Source organism: Lupinus angustifolius, unplaced genomic scaffold (genome assembly GCF_001865875.1).
Source record: "Lupinus angustifolius cultivar Tanjil unplaced genomic scaffold, LupAngTanjil_v1.0 Scaffold_113_48, whole genome shotgun sequence".
NCBI classification, from domain to species: domain Eukaryota; kingdom Viridiplantae; phylum Streptophyta; class Magnoliopsida; order Fabales; family Fabaceae; genus Lupinus; species Lupinus angustifolius.
The window spans coordinates 2,296-20,765 of NW_017724917.1; the positions used below are offsets into that span (position 1 = coordinate 2,296).

The 18,470-nt window shown below is 29.6% G+C and overlaps 1 protein-coding gene across 2 annotated transcripts; it reads left to right on the forward strand.

The window, feature by feature from the left end:
• Window positions 1-6,248: 6,248 nt before the first annotated feature.
• On the forward strand, window positions 6,249-8,151 carry LOC109339818 (3-ketoacyl-CoA synthase 1). Of its 2 annotated transcripts, XM_019577339.1 has the most exons (2): window positions 6,275-6,329; window positions 6,374-8,151. In XM_019577339.1, the coding sequence occupies exon 2, from the start codon at window positions 6,381-6,383 to the stop codon at window positions 7,989-7,991; it is 1,611 nt and encodes a 536-aa protein (XP_019432884.1). In that variant the 5' UTR covers window positions 6,275-6,329; window positions 6,374-6,380; the 3' UTR covers window positions 7,992-8,151. The 2 variants fall into 2 exon arrangements, with proteins under 2 accessions (XP_019432882.1, XP_019432884.1); XM_019577337.1 differs by having other exon boundaries at window positions 6,249-8,151.
• Window positions 8,152-18,470: the final 10,319 nt, after the last annotated feature.

Sequence of the window (18,470 nt, forward strand, 5' to 3'; positions counted from 1 at the left end):
ACCCAGCTAACTGAACCATGGAGCTTCTTTGAAAAGCCTTAGTCACTACCACCATTGTCTATTCAACAATCATATTTCAAAAGAACTATCATACTCCACCAAAAACAGTATACCCATAGCACACACCTTGCGTCAATGCTAACCAATACCCGTGTCACACCCTTGCGTCCAAGCCAATGTCCATGTCACACACTGCATCTCTACAAATGCTAGTGTTACACCTTGCGTCAAAGTCAATGTCTATATTACACCATACATCAAAGTCAGTCAGTGGCTCCGTGCTTTTGTGGATCTGCTAACAATTAATATCCTTAACTACGATGTCCAAACACACCATTAGGATATTTCATTTCTGATCTCAAATGAGATTATTCTCTCAACATCTAGAGAGATATTGTCAACACTTGTCTAAGGGCCAAACTCTACACCTGAGTTCCTATCTCAACTTTGACCTTAATCTAGTACATGAACTTCTAGGGTTCTGGATCAACATATATCGCACCCACCACAGTTCCACCACGTTTTCTTCTCCTTCAACTCATCTACTCTATCCTTGCGCAATACCTCTGATGGACCTTGTCTAGCCATCACGCCTTCACCCTCTATAGCCATTATCTAGCGCTTGGGTTAAGAGCCATCTATCAATTGGATCTGATACCAGTTGTTCGTGCAGCCAAAGCAATGATTGCATAGTGTTGACCACAAGCAATCAAATAAAACGCATAAAATAAATAAAAGAGAAGACACAAGAGAGTTTGGTAACATGTTTCAGCCAATTGTGCCTATGTCTCCGAGAACGTTGAGCGACTACCAAAATATTATCAGAGAATAAGGATTACATGCCCTAACACACCCATGAGCTCAAGTGTCATATGTTGTTTCTATTTGGTGCTTATATCTGATGTTCATTATAACAAGAGACTTGAGTCCAATATATAACATTGATACTATACTCTATTCTAATATTGATTAGAAATTCAAAAAAAAAAATTGTATTGAAAAAGGGTTCATTCAATACTTTAAAAGATAAAAATTGATATTTTAAAGCTTGTCAAAATAAGCATTCACTCTTCAGTACATGTATCTCTCGATCCTCTTTGCATTTTTCACTCTTCATAGTCACTTCTCACCCTCTCTCACCTTTCTTCGTCTATGAATAATGGCTCTTTCGGAAAACTAACTTGTAATTATGAGCTTGTAACTTATAGATATGAGGTTGTAGTTTGTAGTTGAGGAGATAGCTAGAAGCTTATAGTTGTGAGTATACTTTATTAAACTAGAGCTGTTTGGTAAAACAAACTTTGTAACTAACTGAAATTAAAAAAAGAAGTAAAAATAACATACATTAAATGCATATATAATTTAAAATAATTATTTATTTTATATTTTATTTATAGTTGGATATGTTATATTTTATTTATTTTAGTTAAAAAAATATAATACGAAAATATTTTCTCTAATATTTCCCTCTTTGAAGCGAAGTCATGCATGATTTTTGTGTACATGTATTTCTAGTAATATGTTGCAACAACACTTATTGTACATGTAGTCATAAGCCAAAATAGTATATGCATTTTCTTTTCTTGTTCTTTTCATATTATTTTTGCACCTAAGCTTTAACAAACAAAATAGAATACGTAAACACAAAACCTTATATTTAAAATGGCGCAATGCAATTAAAACACAACCACAAAGTTTAATAGTTCATACAATTCATCCAATCTAATGAAAAATTAAATAGTTCAAAATTCTAAATCTCAAATGACAAAAATGAATTTAACCAAATAGTTTAAAGTAAAACATAGCTAAATTTGTATAAACTTTTCATATCTTTATTCAGGACTTTTATAAACTGAATGATACTACATATATTTACATATATCACGTTTAAGATTATGATGGTTATGCAAAATTTTAAACATATTGTGAGTGTATGCTAAAAGTAAAATAAATATTACTCTTTATTTTGCTTTTGAACTTTTCTTTTGGTAGTAAAAGAAACTTCATAATATAAAAAGAGAGAAATTATATAATTAAAGACTGAATACATATAAATAAAATCAATAACATAAATATTATTCTTACTCTTTATTATGCTTTTGAACTTTTCTTTTGGTAGTAAAAGAAACAAGAGAGAAATTATATAACTAAAGACTAAATAACATATTTATTGAAACATATAAATAAAATCAATAACATAAATAATCAATATGGAAAATCCTTCCAAACTTGAATAACTATGCTAACAACTCCTCATAATGGATGAGAATAGAAATAAAAAAACTCTATATAACAATCTAATTCATACATCAAACAATACCATATATCTCACTTAATAGAATTAAACAATAGAAGGGGCTCTAACTATGTCACATGTAACTATGTCGCATATAACTATGTCATGTAACCATGTCAGAAAAGTAAAATAAGAATACAAAATCAATAGGGTCACTTTTCCTGTATAAAACCTTATAAATTATGCAATATACCTGAAGTGATAATTACTAGGAAACCAAACGAATGAATGAAGCTGCTGGTTTTTTCTATGTGAAGGAAATGTGAATGAAGGAAAGGTAGGAGTGACAAATAAAGACAATATGTTTTTTTTAAATGAGGGCATGTAATGTAATTTGTTAAAATATTTAAGGGGAAAATTGAAAAGTGAATTATTGAAAACTACTTTCACTTTCTAAGAAGTAGCTTTCTAAAAAGTAGTTTTCAAATGCTATGAGCTCCCTTTTTAAAAGCTACAAACTACCTTCAATTTCTATTTACTGAATACCTCTATAATTTTTGATTGACTAAAAATCTACGAGATATCTGAAAAACTACTTTAAAGGTTTGCCGACCAGGGGTATTGGCTGAAACTTGGAAATTGAAGTTATTTATATTTTCTTAATTTCTGCATTTTATTTTTATTTTTTCAAGTAATTATTTGAAGTAGTTTTTTTAATCATATACTTTTGACATGTATTGAGAATATTATATTGATTGAATTTACTGTTTGAAGTATTTTCTTTTTATGAATAATGTATTTTTTAGTCAGATAATGTTATTTCTTTTAGTATTTTTTATATTGGTATCATCTTATTGATTTGATTTTGGAACACTAATATTCATTTCCATTTGTTACCTTGGTCGGTGTAGATGACTATATATTTATATGTTATGTACACCTAATAGAAGAATAACAATAATCACAAACACACATTTTTATTCTCTAATATATAAGGATAATTGCTCAATACATTCAACAACGTAGGCACAAATTGTCCGAAACTCGCTACCAAGTTTTTTATTATTTTCTCTTTTAATATTTTCTTACTCGCTTCTTCCAACCCTATTTACTGTGGAAGTATAATTTGATTCCTTTAAGAAAAATAATGTGTGAATTAATAATCACACATGAAAAAGATGATCAGAAAAGTGAGTTTTGACAAATTGAAAATCTATATATTATACACATGCTAGAAGCTTTATCAACATTATTTAATTAAAGAACTTAAATGAAGAACAACTCATACTAATTGAACAATCTTTGGTCAATGACTACACATTTTAAACACCGATTTTACACTGTGTTGACCAATGACCATAAAGTATTAATGTGTAACCTCTGAAGTCAACCACATTCAAAATGCAAGGTCAATTGAATGAGATCAGTGAACTACATAACCTCATAAATTGAGTGAAGCTAAGAAATGATTTAAAGCATGAATGTATCATGACTCAGCAAGAGTGGCAATTAATAATGTGGACTTTATTACTTACCATAAATTAAAGTTCTGAAAATGGATAAACATACACATTTAACTATAGGAATGTAATGGTATCACTTAATTTTACAGTTTTGTGTTTATTGATGAATGGATTAGCAAAGCAGATAGACTATAGGTTATAGAATTTCAATTTGTTGGCCTAAAACATTTTCCACCTACCTAGATGAATATAGCTGAGTTCAATCAAATTGCTTAAGCAACTTTACTAGAAAGTCAAGTAGTTTATGTTTTCCACCATCCACCACCAAACTTAATTACTCACATTTTTGAATGATTTAGATCTAGATCAGCTACTTTAAATTTCATACAACTGTTTTCTTTGGTTTCCTTTCCCTAACTTTCTTAGCCAATTAGTTTTTTAATGTTTTAAGAATATTGAAGGTTTCATTAACTGTTTTCTTTGGTTTCCTCTCCCCATGTTTAGACAATTAATAATGTTTATTAATTATTTTAAGAATATTGAAAATTTAAAATGCATTATTTTTTTCTTGGATATAACGTGCTTTCCAAATATTATTATACATAATTTTGATTTTAGTCCCACAATTATTTCCTATAGTTTTTAACCTCTACTTTAGTTTATTTTTTTTAATTTTAATTGTTGTATATGATATTTGCACAATACAATTGGTCACTAGAACATATCATTTTGTTCTAAAGATATGTCATTTCATGTACTAGATGATGTAATTGATTAAAAAATATATTTAAATTTAATTTTAGTAATTAATTATTTTTCTGACCAATCACAATAAGTGATACCCAAAGTAACATACTTTTTTAGACATCAAATATGTTTCTAATTGGTGGCATTTTCAATTAGTATGACATATGTGACATGTGAGTGATATTCATATTAACAATGAGGATTAAAATTTTAAAATATATAAAGAAAACAACCCAAAAAGTAAATTATAAAGAATAAAATGAAAGTTTGGTTCATTTTGAGAATGAAAAATATTACTCCTTATTGTTCTCCAGAGAGAAAAAAAGAATCCCCAAAGTAATGAACTCAATAAATTGACTATTCATGTGAACAGCTCTGTAACCTGTATATGTACCTTTCTTGATAGTGATAGAATGTCCTTGTCATCTTAGGGTTAAAAAGAACCTATAATCAAATTGAGCCTCCCCAATAATGGATATTTTTATGAGCAAATCAAACTTCAAAATTTGGATAATATTGTGAGCAAGTTGATTTAAGTATTAAACTTAACATAGCATATTTAATTGAGGTTGAGCTTTTGACAAGTTAGCACAAAATCATTTATTGTTCCTTGATTGCCAGCCACCAACATCCACCAGTCATTCATCTAATTTTTCCCAATTTCTTGTCTTCCCCTATCTGCCTATATCTTCCTGAACGCTGCACATTAATATCTATCCAAATGATGTTGATCTAGTAGTATAACGATAGTTAACTAGATTGTTAGATAAGTAAAAAATATTAAATGTTCAATTCATATCGACTATACTTGTTTGGAAAGATAATTATAATCTTAAAAAAGATTAATTATTTAATCATAAATATTTCTATTACTTTTATTTTAATGGGCAATAATCATTAAACATATAAATATTGTATTGAAAATCTAAAAACGTTTACACCTACATATATTATTTTCCATAATTTAATTATTTCAATTTCATCTATCTATATACTCTTCACAGAATATGATTTCTCACAAGTGGTTGGACTATATATCCATCATCCCTCGGTGGGTCGGTGTCGGTCTGTTGAAACTACTATCCCCAAATTTAATTAACATCAATTATAATAATCAATTAATAACAAGAATAATACTATAATGTACGGTAGCCTATTTTTTAAATGGAATAGTTGACAAAAACAGCTTAAATTTTGTAACTTTTGTAAGTAACAACGATAGATTACTTTTATTCTTAATTATTTCCATTTTGTATTTTTCATAAACACAATTAAGGATAAGGTGATCATGAGTCGGATTGAGATAGGTTAAAGCTGGTTCCTTATTTGACACTAAATGTAGGTGTAGTTATTTTTTAAACTTGAACCCGACCCTATATTCAAAGCTAACCCGACCCTAAATATTGACCGAATCACCATCTAAACTTGAATATAGTCCCGATTAAATATAATGTATGCTCATTTTAGATAAAGTTTGATCAATATTATGTACTATTATGAATATGTAATTTAATATATAAAATGATATATGTATATATATTACTAATCATATATACTTGATGCAAATTAGAGAATCAATGATATTTATGACTAAGAAAATGTCATTATTCTGTACATCACATTTGACAAGAGACACATACAAACATGATGAGTAAGTAATATAGGATGGGTCGATACACATCATACTTAATCCTTATCCAACCCTAAATATCGACGGTAGGATGTGGCATCCTGCTCACCCCTAATAAAGAGCAATCAAATTTTAGCACTTCCAAACACAACTCCATTCCTTTATAAACCAATGCAAAACTCACCTCTTTCACAAAACAAACACATCACAATAACATATCTATACACACAAACAAACACACCGCAACAACATAGTCTATAGAGAGAAGAAGAAAAGAAGAATGGGCGGTGATAGCAGCATAAACATGGTAAACGAGAGATTAACGGCTGATATGGACTTCAAAGATTCTTCCTCCGCCGTCATCAAAATCCGGCGACGGTTGCCGGATTTTCTCCACTCCGTTAAACTCAAATACGTTAAGTTAGGCTACGGCTATTCATGCAACGCGACCACAATCCTCTTCTTCACACTCATTCTCCCTCTTTTCCTCACCCTCCTCTTTCAACTCACACGTTTAAATCTCAACCTTCACCATCTCACTAACTTCTTCACCGGTTCGAACCGGACTATCCAACTCGATTCTTACACACTAACCCGGTTCGCTGCTTCATCTATTCTTCTCTTCCTTCTCGGCCTCTACTATGCCAAACGGTCCGTACCTGTGTACTTAGTTGACTTCTCTTGTTATAAACCGGAACAAGACCGGAAAATCTCGGTTCAGAATTTCCTAAAGATGACTGAAGAAACCGGCGCCTTTGAAAAAGAAACTGTTCTTTTTCAAAGGAGGGTTTCTTCTAAAGCTGGTTTGGGGGACGAGACCTATCTTCCTCGAGGAATCACGTCTCGTCCACCAAGCCTTAACATGCACGAAGCAAGGCTAGAAGCCGAAGCTGTAATGTTTGGCGCGTTGGACTCTCTGTTTGCCAAAACAGGAGTCCAACCACGTGACATTGATATATTGGTAGTGAATTGCAGCTTGTTCAACCCTACTCCATCGCTTTCTGCTATGATTGTGAATCATTACAAAATGAGGACTAACATAAAAAGCTATAATCTTGGTGGAATGGGTTGCAGTGCGGGTTTGATTTCAATTGATCTTGCAAAAGATCTATTGAAAGCAAACCCGAACTCATATGCCATTGTTGTAAGCACGGAGAACATCACTCTCAATTGGTACTTTGGAAATGATCGGTCTATGCTTCTAAGTAACTGCATTTTCCGTATGGGTGGTGCAGCAGTTCTTTTATCGAACAAGGTTTCAGACCGGGTTCGATCTAAGTATGAATTGGTTCACACAGTTAGAACTCATAAGGGTTCAGATGATAAGAATTATAATTGTGTGTACCAAAAGGAAGATGAGAATGGAAAAATTGGGGTATGTTTGGCTAGAGAGTTAATGTCTGTTGCTGGAGATGCTTTGAAAACAAACATAACAACGTTAGGACCGTTAGTGTTACCGTTTTCTGAGCAGTTAATGTTTTTTGTGTCCCTAATGAGGAGGAAGTTTATGAAAGGGGCAAAGGTAAAACCGTATATTCCTGATTTCAAGCTTGCATTTGAGCATTTTTGTATCCATGCTGGTGGAAGAGCAGTGTTGGACGAGTTACAGAACAATTTGGAACTCAGTGAGTGGCACATGGAACCATCTCGGATGACGTTGCACCGGTTCGGGAACACCTCGAGTAGTTCACTTTGGTATGAGTTGGCTTATACTGAGGCTAAAGGCCGAGTTAATAAAGGGGACCGGGTTTGGCAAATTGCGTTCGGATCCGGTTTTAAGTGTAATTCGGCGGTTTGGAAGGCGGTGAAGGCGATGCCTGGGGTGAAGGACTGGCGGGGCAACCCATGGGATGATTCGGTGGATAAGTATCCGGTTCATGTCCCTACTTCTATTGCCACCGGAAGTGCTAGTTAACCTTTCTTTTCTTTTGAAGGGGTGGAGGATGTCTGTGTTAATAGTTATACTACTATTATTAATTAATGCTGGTTAATTATTATAGAATCATAGATTAATGTCAATGATCATTATTGGTGTTTAATCTATTCTAAATTTAGGAAAGGAGTGTGAAGTTCACGTGAATGTATGTATCTTTCAGGTTGTTTTGACCATTTTATAAATGAAAAAACTCATTTAACTTGTTCTATACATGAGTTTAATATCTAACTAGTAACTCATTTTGTTTTCTGGGTTTTCTGAGTGTGATAAAGTAGCATCAGCATGGCTAAAGCTCACAATTACTTTTGTTGGCAGTGACAAACAACAAGAGCATTGAGAAGGGTATGAAAAATTGAGTAACAAAACAATGGTAAAGTTGCTGAAATCAAATCAGCATCATTTTCTACTGGTGTTCAATAAAATATGCCAAGAACGTTTACAAGCATAAAAGATAGAGCAATACACAACTGTAACTCATCTTAACAGCAAAAACAGACACCAACTTTAACTTTATAGTTAGCAAAAATATCCTAGTCCTAATCCTAACTCAGCTTTCTCTTTATATTATTTTTATTTTCCTCTTTAGGGTCGCTTTGCAAGTTTGATTTTGGAAGGAGGTAGAATGGCAAGAGAAGACATTAGAGTTATAAAGTCTTCTTACAAGTGTATTTCATCGATTCCTTCCCATCCAATTTTTTCTGCTTTGTCTCAAACCATGATTTAAGGATGAAGACTTAGTTACAAACAATGCAAAACTGAATTTAACAAACATGTATGAGTTAAAGTGAAATTCAGTTTGCACCCCACCAAACCATGATTTTTGGGTGAAAACTATAAATAAAAAATGGACTATATTATGAGATGATATAAAGAAATGAAACTATGTATATGAGTAGTAAAAACTTACAGGACATTGCGGATTTGACCATCTGGTAATAGTAATACCAGTGGAACCATTTGCATTCTTGCTAGTGGGGGTGTGCAGTATACGACCCTACCTGCTCACCCCAGGATTACCTAATAATGATGGGTCCGAATAAGGTCGGGTCTAGGGCTGGTTCCGGATTCAAAGATTAGACCCGGTCAATATTTAGGGTTGGGTAGGACCAAGCATGGCCTATCGTGACCCGTCCTATGATCACTTATTCATCATATTTGCATGTGTCTCTATTCAAATGTATATAAAGTAATATCACATTTTTTGTTGAAAGTATCATTGATTCTTTAAAAAATTTCATCATATATACATATATCATTTTATGTCAAATTACATATTCATAATAATAATTAATATTGAGAAGACTTAATCTAAAATGAGTATCCAATTTTTAATCGGGTCTAGGTTCGGGTTTAAAGATTGACCCAATCAATATTTAGGGTCGGATTAACTACAGATCTAGAACCGGGTATGAGTTCCTAAAAATGACCCGATCAACATTTAGGACATGCTCACCCCAACATGCTGCCTGCACTGGATATATATCATAGACTGTTAGAATGTGCATAAGAAGTTAAGAACCCAAGAGATGCAAACAAATTAGAACAAATAATAAATCAAGAAACAAAGACATAAATTGTAAAGCATTCAAACCCATTAAACATATTTGGGTAAACATAATAAAACATTCAGATAGGATCATTTTTGACAGACAAGGCCAATGACACTTTCTTTTAGGATTATTTATGTATACATAAGTTGGTTTCACGAGACCCTATTGTTACATTTCGTATAGAATTTCATCTAATAAGAAAAAGGAATGAGAAAAAAGAAGACAAACTTGCAGGGATAGCTGGTTTATAGCTTTATATCGCATACAGAGATTACCATCAATTTCATATCTTTCTGCAACTTTTATAGCTTTCAATGCACTTGACCTCTCTGCATAATAAATGAAACCAAAATCATATTATATGATGATGGAATAGTTCCTTCAGTTGTTCAGTACTAACATTCTCATTTATGATGCATTCAAACAACTGTCAACACTATCATGCAATCCCTGTCTTAAACAAAATCAATATTCTCTAAAAGTTATCAATTATAGTAATTTCACCACTACAACTATATAGTCTAATAAACAAAAAACAAGGTTATAATTCAGAGTTTTGTCAATGAAAGATGCTGTTAGATGGTCTTCAGCAAGCGTTATGGAAGGGGAAATGTAGTATTGCAAGTTTGATGCCTCAAGAATATTACCCATTCAAAGACACAATTCCCTTAAATCATCTTCACTTGCATCCTGGGGCAGTCCACCAATAAAAAGACCTCAGAAACTGAGGAGGAAGGGCAAGAAGTTCATCATGCTTCATTGCTTCTCTTTCTCATCATCCCATATTAATACCCTTATCAGAATATGTCATGTTCAGGATCATTTCCTGTACTGGATAATGCGAATTGTGACACGTAGCAAAAAACACACCATTCTTATAGAGAGAAGTGCTTTCACGTATCCTATTGCGAAAGTGTAAAATGAATATTATGATTAATTCTCATTGAATTGAAATGATACAAGAGAGTGTTGTTTATATACAATGTCTTGTAAAGAAACAATGCAACTAACCTAACTAACTCTCTAACAAGCTAATAAATACACCTTGTGAAACAATTTCAACATGTATTAAATGTGTAAAATGTGTCATTTTCTAGTTAATCGATGAACTATAGTGTTAATTGATTAACACTTACCCAATTAATCGACTAACTAAATATTAATTGTTATTGATGTTGTCTTCTTTCTACTTGGTAGCTTTGTTTTCCAATAGCCCCTCAAACCGGAGGATAAATATCAATTGACTCCAGCTTGATAATTTGATTTGATATCATGACATTGTAATAGATCGGAATCTCGATCCTAACTGGTTGGATTTTCTCAAGCACTTAATCTTGTTGTTGATGATCTTATTGTTGTTGTTGTTATTATTGTTATTGTTGATCTTGTTGTTATTGATCTTGTTGTTCTTGGACGTATATTCCTTAATGACACTACTTTCTTTGACAACTTCCACTTCTCATCAAAGTACAAAGTTGGTGCATGCAAGAATTCCTTCACAGGCTGCAGGTTCCCTATATTTTCATAAAATGCTGGAAGTGGTGGGTCAATATGGACAAGAACTGGTATGCCCACCTAGACAACTTATTTCTGGTCGCTTTCCAGGGTAGGACAATTATTAACTTTCTTGCTTCGTGTCCTCGTGGTGTATACTTTGTCTCTTCCATTGATGCCACAAATATAGTAGAAAATGCATTTTCGTATGTCTTTGTTTTAGCAAAATTCAACGGCTTGAGCCCTTTCCAGCTTCCACAGCTTGGTAGCCACGTCTTCTCTCTTCACAAACTTCTACGTATCATGTTGAGTTGTTGACGACGATTTTGTGTTGAATCTTGGAAGAGGAAGATAATAATTTTAGAGAATGCTCAGCGGTAACTAAAACCTTCGGGACAAAGGCTCTCATACCATATTGCAAAAAATATTGCGAAAACATAAAATGAATATTATGATGAATTCTCATTGAATTGAAATGATACAAGAGAGTGTTATTTATATACAATGCTTTGTAAAGGAAGTGATGCAACTCACCTAACTAACTCTCTAACAAGCTAATAAACACATGTTGTAAAACAATTTCAACATGGGTTAAAATGTGTAAAACGTGTAAAATTTGTCATTTTCTAACTAGTTAATCGATTAACTATAGTACTAATCAATTAATATTTACCTAGTTAATCGATTAACTACACAATTAATCGATTAACTGTTATTGATGTTGTTTTCTTTCTGCTTTGTAGCTTTGTTTTCCAATATATTCTTAAGCCCAAATTAGCTATTTTTCAAATTGAGTATAAAGTACATTTTTATATGTTTTAACATTAAAAAATATACTAATAACTCTAAATTATGTGTTGGCAAAAAATATTTATTAGATTTAAAATTAAATTTCAAAATAGAAAGTTTAGAATGAAATTATTATTAGTATTAGAAATAAGAAATATTTGATCTAGAAAGTAAAATTCATAAATGGGAATGGGAAACATGTAAGATAATTTACTAATTATGGAAATTAATTCAAGAAGATATAGTAATTAGAAATACTGTTCTGAAATGTAAAAATAAATAAAGTGAATTAAAATTAGGTAGACTTGGAAATACATTAAAAAATACAAATCAAAAGAAGTTATCTTTAAATATGAAAAAAATATTTGCATAATAAATTTTAAAGTTAATTTTAATATCAAATAATTCAGAATAATATATCTTTTTATAACTGAAATGTACCTAAAAGATTCATATATGATATCTTATATCAAAATATCATATATATTAATTGGGCTTTATATTGTGTATATTTACCATTTTACACGTAGGTAGCCACAATTTTTTTGATTCAATAAATTTAAAATTATAAAATATCACTTCTATATATTAATTTACAAAATTCAAATTTCAAAATTTTAAAACTATAAATTTTACTATCGGAGAGATAGTGACATGATAGATTTTATTTTAAAACATTCTTACTGCTGAATAACTAATTGTATGCGATCGTAGGATGTAGTTATTATTTTGACAGTTTAAATAAAGGTCACATATATATAATTATTAACTTAATTATGAAGGATAAAATAAAATAAAGTTAAATTACGCCAAGTAACTATGAATCTTCTTCATGACATTCATGTTTTATGAGAACAAAAATTATTTAGGAGATTTGAAACTATGTCTAAAAATAAATAAAAGGAAATTAGTACTAGTATTAGAAATAAGCCTTTAAAGAAAAATATTACAAATAAGAAATATCTGACATAGAAAGTAAAGGACATAATAGAAAATAAGAATAGAATTTAGTTATTTTACAATTAATTGATGAAGTTATATTAATAGATCTTGTTCTGAAATGGAAATAAAAGTAAAGCTAAGAAATCAAATTATATGCATGTATATTTTTCTAACCGAGAGTATGGTCATATTCTATAAATAAAAGATTAATCCATTTTTGCGTGTGTATTCATCCCAGTCATCAATCATCATTACTAAGATTTAGTTACTAAACTTTTTGTTTTGTGTTATATTTGAGAATCAAATTAGATATTACAGTACTAGATAACCTGATGATTTTCATGGTAATAAACATTTATTAGTAATTTAAAAATAAAAAGTTAAAAATGAAATTATTTTTAATATTATAAATAATAAATATTTTCCCAAGAAAGCAAAAGCCTGAAATTAATTGATGAAAATTATAGTAAGTAAAAACACAATTGTTCTGAATAATGAAGTTAAAATACAATTCGGTAGACATGGAATTACATATGACATATATATAATATATAAATTTAAAGAAGTTATATTTGTAAATACATTTGATGAAATTATATTAGGTAATTTTGTGTAATAATTCATCAAATGGTTTGGAGTATATAAATAAATCACCACATATTAATACATCAAATAATTTAAAGATTTGTAATTTTATTCTAATATAGCAGGGGACAAATCAATCAAGATTCATCTTTGATTAATTTGAAAAAACAAATCATAGCAATTGATAATGAAAGACATGCTGATCTTCTTGGACTATAAAGTGAGCAAATCAAAAGACATAGAGAAGGAAAGAAAAAAATTGAAGAAAAAGGAAGCCGAGCGAAAAAAATTATCTAGTAAGATGATTACTATTTTTGCATGGTTTCTTTGTGTTTTTATAATGTCTACCTTTATTAAAAATCAAATTACAAGATGGTTTGGTTTGGGAAAGGAAGATAGTTCATCAAAATCTTTGGTTGGTATTAACAATATAGATAATAAAGAACATCATGAGAATTCATCCCAACATTCAATTTATCCTCAAATATCAAATCATCAATGTCCTCGTTTGCCATATCCACAATGTCTTCATCCTCAATATTATCAATGTCATCATCCTCAGTGTCAACCATTTTCTATGCATTTTGAAGGTGTGTTTAGTGATAACATTACTCATCAAAATGCACAATGTTACATAATGTGACCACTTCAAGTGTGTGGTATGTATTATTAGGATTAGTAGCTAGTTTAGTTTTTACATGGATAATAGTCTTACTTATGTTTTTATTCTTGCTTTTGGAATGTTATGTAATATTTAGGATTCAATGATATTATTAGGTCATTGAGTTTAGGAAAATAAGTAATTATTGGGTTCAAGAAATAAATTATAATTTAATTTGGACGGTGAGTTCTCTCAGGTTTTATCTACAAGTTGAGTTTTATAGTAGGAAAAAAATTTCAGAGTTATGTCAGAAGTATACTTTACAGTCCTGAAGCCTTTTATTTTTTTCTTTCTCTTTCTTTTAAGACTCAACTTATAACCTAACTATCAAGGTAATGTATGATCTCTTTTGATATTTGCTAGTTTGTTTAACATGTTTGATGGACTAGTGCTCAACTTAATTTAACTTTTATTATTATTTAAATAAATTCATGATTTAAACAAACTTATTTAAGATTATATATCATAAAGTAAACATTATATACATACCACATTCGTTGCATAGATATATTCTAAATTTAATCTTGTTAAAAAAATTAGTATACTTGTATTGTTTTAATAGGGAAATTGCTTATAACAGAGCACCTATTTTCAATTTTTCATTATGTTTGAGTAACCTACAAAAAAGCGTACTACTTACGTTAGTGAATAAAGAACAATTTATAAAAAGAGAAAATAATATATACATTAACAATGTAAATATTTTTTATACTATTACTATATAATTTATTATTCATTTTCAACCATCATTAATTCTTAAATAATAATAAAATAAATAAATGATAACTGATATACTAACTATATATAAATTTTTCTATTATTAGTCATAAATATTACACTCATTTTACAAAATGTCAGGTTCTTAACGTGAATAGATGAGTTGCACAATTTATGATATTGTTATTTTACATGTGTGAAAATCTCGAACCATCATTAGATATTTTGGAAAAAAGAAATGTTTTTTATATTTATAGGACTTTAACTATATGTAAGCTACGACTATTTCTTCTTTAATTTTAATCCATAATTAAAATAATACGAATTGCTAGTATAAAGAATAATAGCTTATTTTCTAGCTTTGGAGCACTAATCATTTTTTTAAAGGCTGCCTTTAATTTTATCTCTCAAAGTTTTCAACTTCATAGTTGCGCTTTCCAACCTCCCATTAAAGGAAATAGAAAGAAAAAATGCATATAAAATATAACACTTATCAATGCCGCATGCAAAATTAAAATGTAAAAACTTAATATATATTTTAAAGGTTTATAAACAGCTAAATGAAAATAAAAAATTAATGACACTTCAGTTTCATCATATTTCGTTGCCACAATTTGACTTTATATATTTAGACTAAAAAATTGTTTCTTACCATGTTGAATATTTTAGCAAGGAATGTTTATAAAATTATTTTCCTGGATAACATTACAAATAATGTTGACAAATATTTCCAATACCACTTATCATGCAGGCTACTTGAAAAAAAATAAAAATAGGGCCCAACCGGGTTCGAACCGGTGACCTCTTGATCTGCAGTCAAATGCTCTAGTTATTGGCTTCAAAGTCCTAACTCCTCCTTGGTTTTTTGTATCCCCTCCAATGACATAATATTCGTGTATCTATAATTCTAAATTTTACACTTGTTGTATGTTATATTGATTGTTTGACTAGTGCTAACAATATATCATGTGTTTATAGAAATAATAATATCTTGTGTCACATTTCTTTGTACAGTTTCTCTTCTGTTAGTCCAGCTTATTATAACTTGCTAACCATGCTAATAAGAAATAATAATTATAAAGAATCCAACAATATATTGGTTTAATAGTGTGAGGTTTTGCTAGATCCTTAGGATTATCAAAAGGTGAAAGATTCGATTCTTGGGAGCGATAATTGTTGGGAGAGATAATTACGCATCCCAGAAGGGATTAGTTTCTTAAACAAAAAGGTAAGAAAATACTCTTAATAATATTAAAAATAATAATTATAGAGCCAAAAGAGAAGAAATGAGTTTTAAAATGGGTGATATAGACTAATAGTTTAAGTAACCTATATCTTTACTCTCTATTAAAAAAATCATGTTGAAGGTCATAATAATTTCTTGTGTTCTTGAGCATAGTGAGGTAGATAGGATAACAATTCAGTGTATTGATTTCCTATATTAAAATCTAACAACAAACTTCATAGATTTAAAACATCACTGAAAAAGACTGGAAAACAATAATTAGAAAATACTGTATATTTATTTCAAATTTTAACAGTAGATAATGAAGAACAATGCCCATTTCGCACAAGATGCTTCATGTAAAACCAAGGACAAAAATAATATAAATTTATGATCATAGTCAAATATGTTTAATTTATTATGAAATAATAATAAAGTATATGATATATAATATTAAAATAATAATAAATATATATAAAAATTTAACAAAAAACTAAATATATAAATTTGCGAGCAGTCGCGGAGCGGGTATCACAAAACCTGCTCCCACCCATAAGTTATTATTGTGGGTACCCATTACGGGTATTTCTGCAGATACCTACGGGTCAAGTTTTTTTGTCATCCCTAGCTAAAATCTAATTTTATGGTCGATATTTATCATTTTAATTTAAAAAAAATAAAAAATTGAGAAGATAATGTTTAAAAGACATTTTACTAGTTTTTAGGTAATAAATGATATGTAAAATTGATAATTAATAAAGATATTTGCTTTAGAAATTATTTTTGATGTGATAATTTTATTTAGAAATTATTTATTAGTTAACTATTTAATTTCTAGAATTAAATAAAGATGGAGAATGGTCTTGATATCACTACTTATTCTCATTTTATTTTTGAATGATTGTATGTGTTGTCTACTCTTCTATTCATTTAATTCCCAATAAAAATAATTATGAATAAAAATCTTTTCCTTTTAACTTAATTAACAATTGGTGACAATAACAATAGTATAATATCTTTTTTTTCCTAATATATAATGAGTACCCAACTTAAACAAATATATTACCAACTAAATAAAAAATATAAAACATCTAATAAAATCAAAGATAAAGAAAGGGTCACGAATGCTCATTTTATTTTCTCAACTTATAATTTGGGTCGTACTATGTTGTTTTTGCTTCTAAAAATAAATTAAAAGAAAACTCAACTAACAATCAATTTTTTACTAAAAGATTATGTATTCTTGATTCTTATTGCTAATAGGAACACATGATAGCAAAATAAAAAGACTTGTGAGACACAAAAGTAAAATAAATAAATATTCTCTCTCATAAATAAATTAATTAAATAAGCAAGCAAAACTTTAAGGTATAATAAAATCCATGCTATTTAGAAAGAGTATTGTCTAGAACAGATAAACCAAATGTTAATATCTTCTTCACTTGGTAACTAACTCGGGAATAGTTATGCAATTGAACCTGATATAAAAACCAATTGTGGCTTAGAAAATGTAAGTCATCATTGAATGCCTAATTATAGAGTTATATGATATCTCTCGGAGTAAGACTCATTTCCATTTTAAGGTCAAAATTGTAATTTCAATGAAAAGTAAATGTCATAAATGTCATTGTCTATTGAGTTTTTAGTGTATTTCCCCTAACTTGCCTCTCCATTAATGGAGAGGAGTCTAACTCCTCCCTACAGGTTTTTTTTCCACCCAAGCTAATAATTTCAAGCACATTTAACATTCTATAAGCTCGTGATAATGAACGCAGAACATTCAAATCTACCTCATGTGAAAGCTTCTTGGAGATCACATTACATGCTATAACATTCACAAACTGTTATAGCCTGGATATATTCACATTGTTTTGAAAAGCATATCTATCATAATCTCCCAACACCTTAGCACATGGGAATTCTTGTACCTGCCAATTGAAAGCAAAATATGAGTATAGAACTTCACTAAATTCTTGTTCACAAAAATAAATAAGACACAATAACAAAATGATATCAGAGGATTACAAAAAGTGTGATTCATTACAGTGAATGGATTCCAAGAAGAAGAACTATTATGAACCTAAAATAATACTTTACAAAATGTTAAAACCAAAAAGCACCATGCAGCATAAAAAATTAATAAGATAAAGTTTGCATAGAAATTAAATCATAAAAAATAATTCAAGAATTAGATAAAGTTTGCATTTTGAAATGTGAACAGTAAATATTAGTTTTAACATTAGAATTAAAAGAAAAAGTGCTTTAAATTTGAAAGCAAATAAGAAGTTTCAAGAATAATTTAGGAACCTTAATGTATTAAAGTATAATGGGATAGAAAATATTTTATGGATATTAAAACTTCAGAATCAACCAATGTTTTCCTCAAGTATTTCAGGAAAACGTATGTATAAAGAAGATAAAAAAAAACAAGTGAGATAAATATACACTCTCAAGTAAGTAAGTTTTAATGTACAAAGACTGGAGTTGAAAGGAAT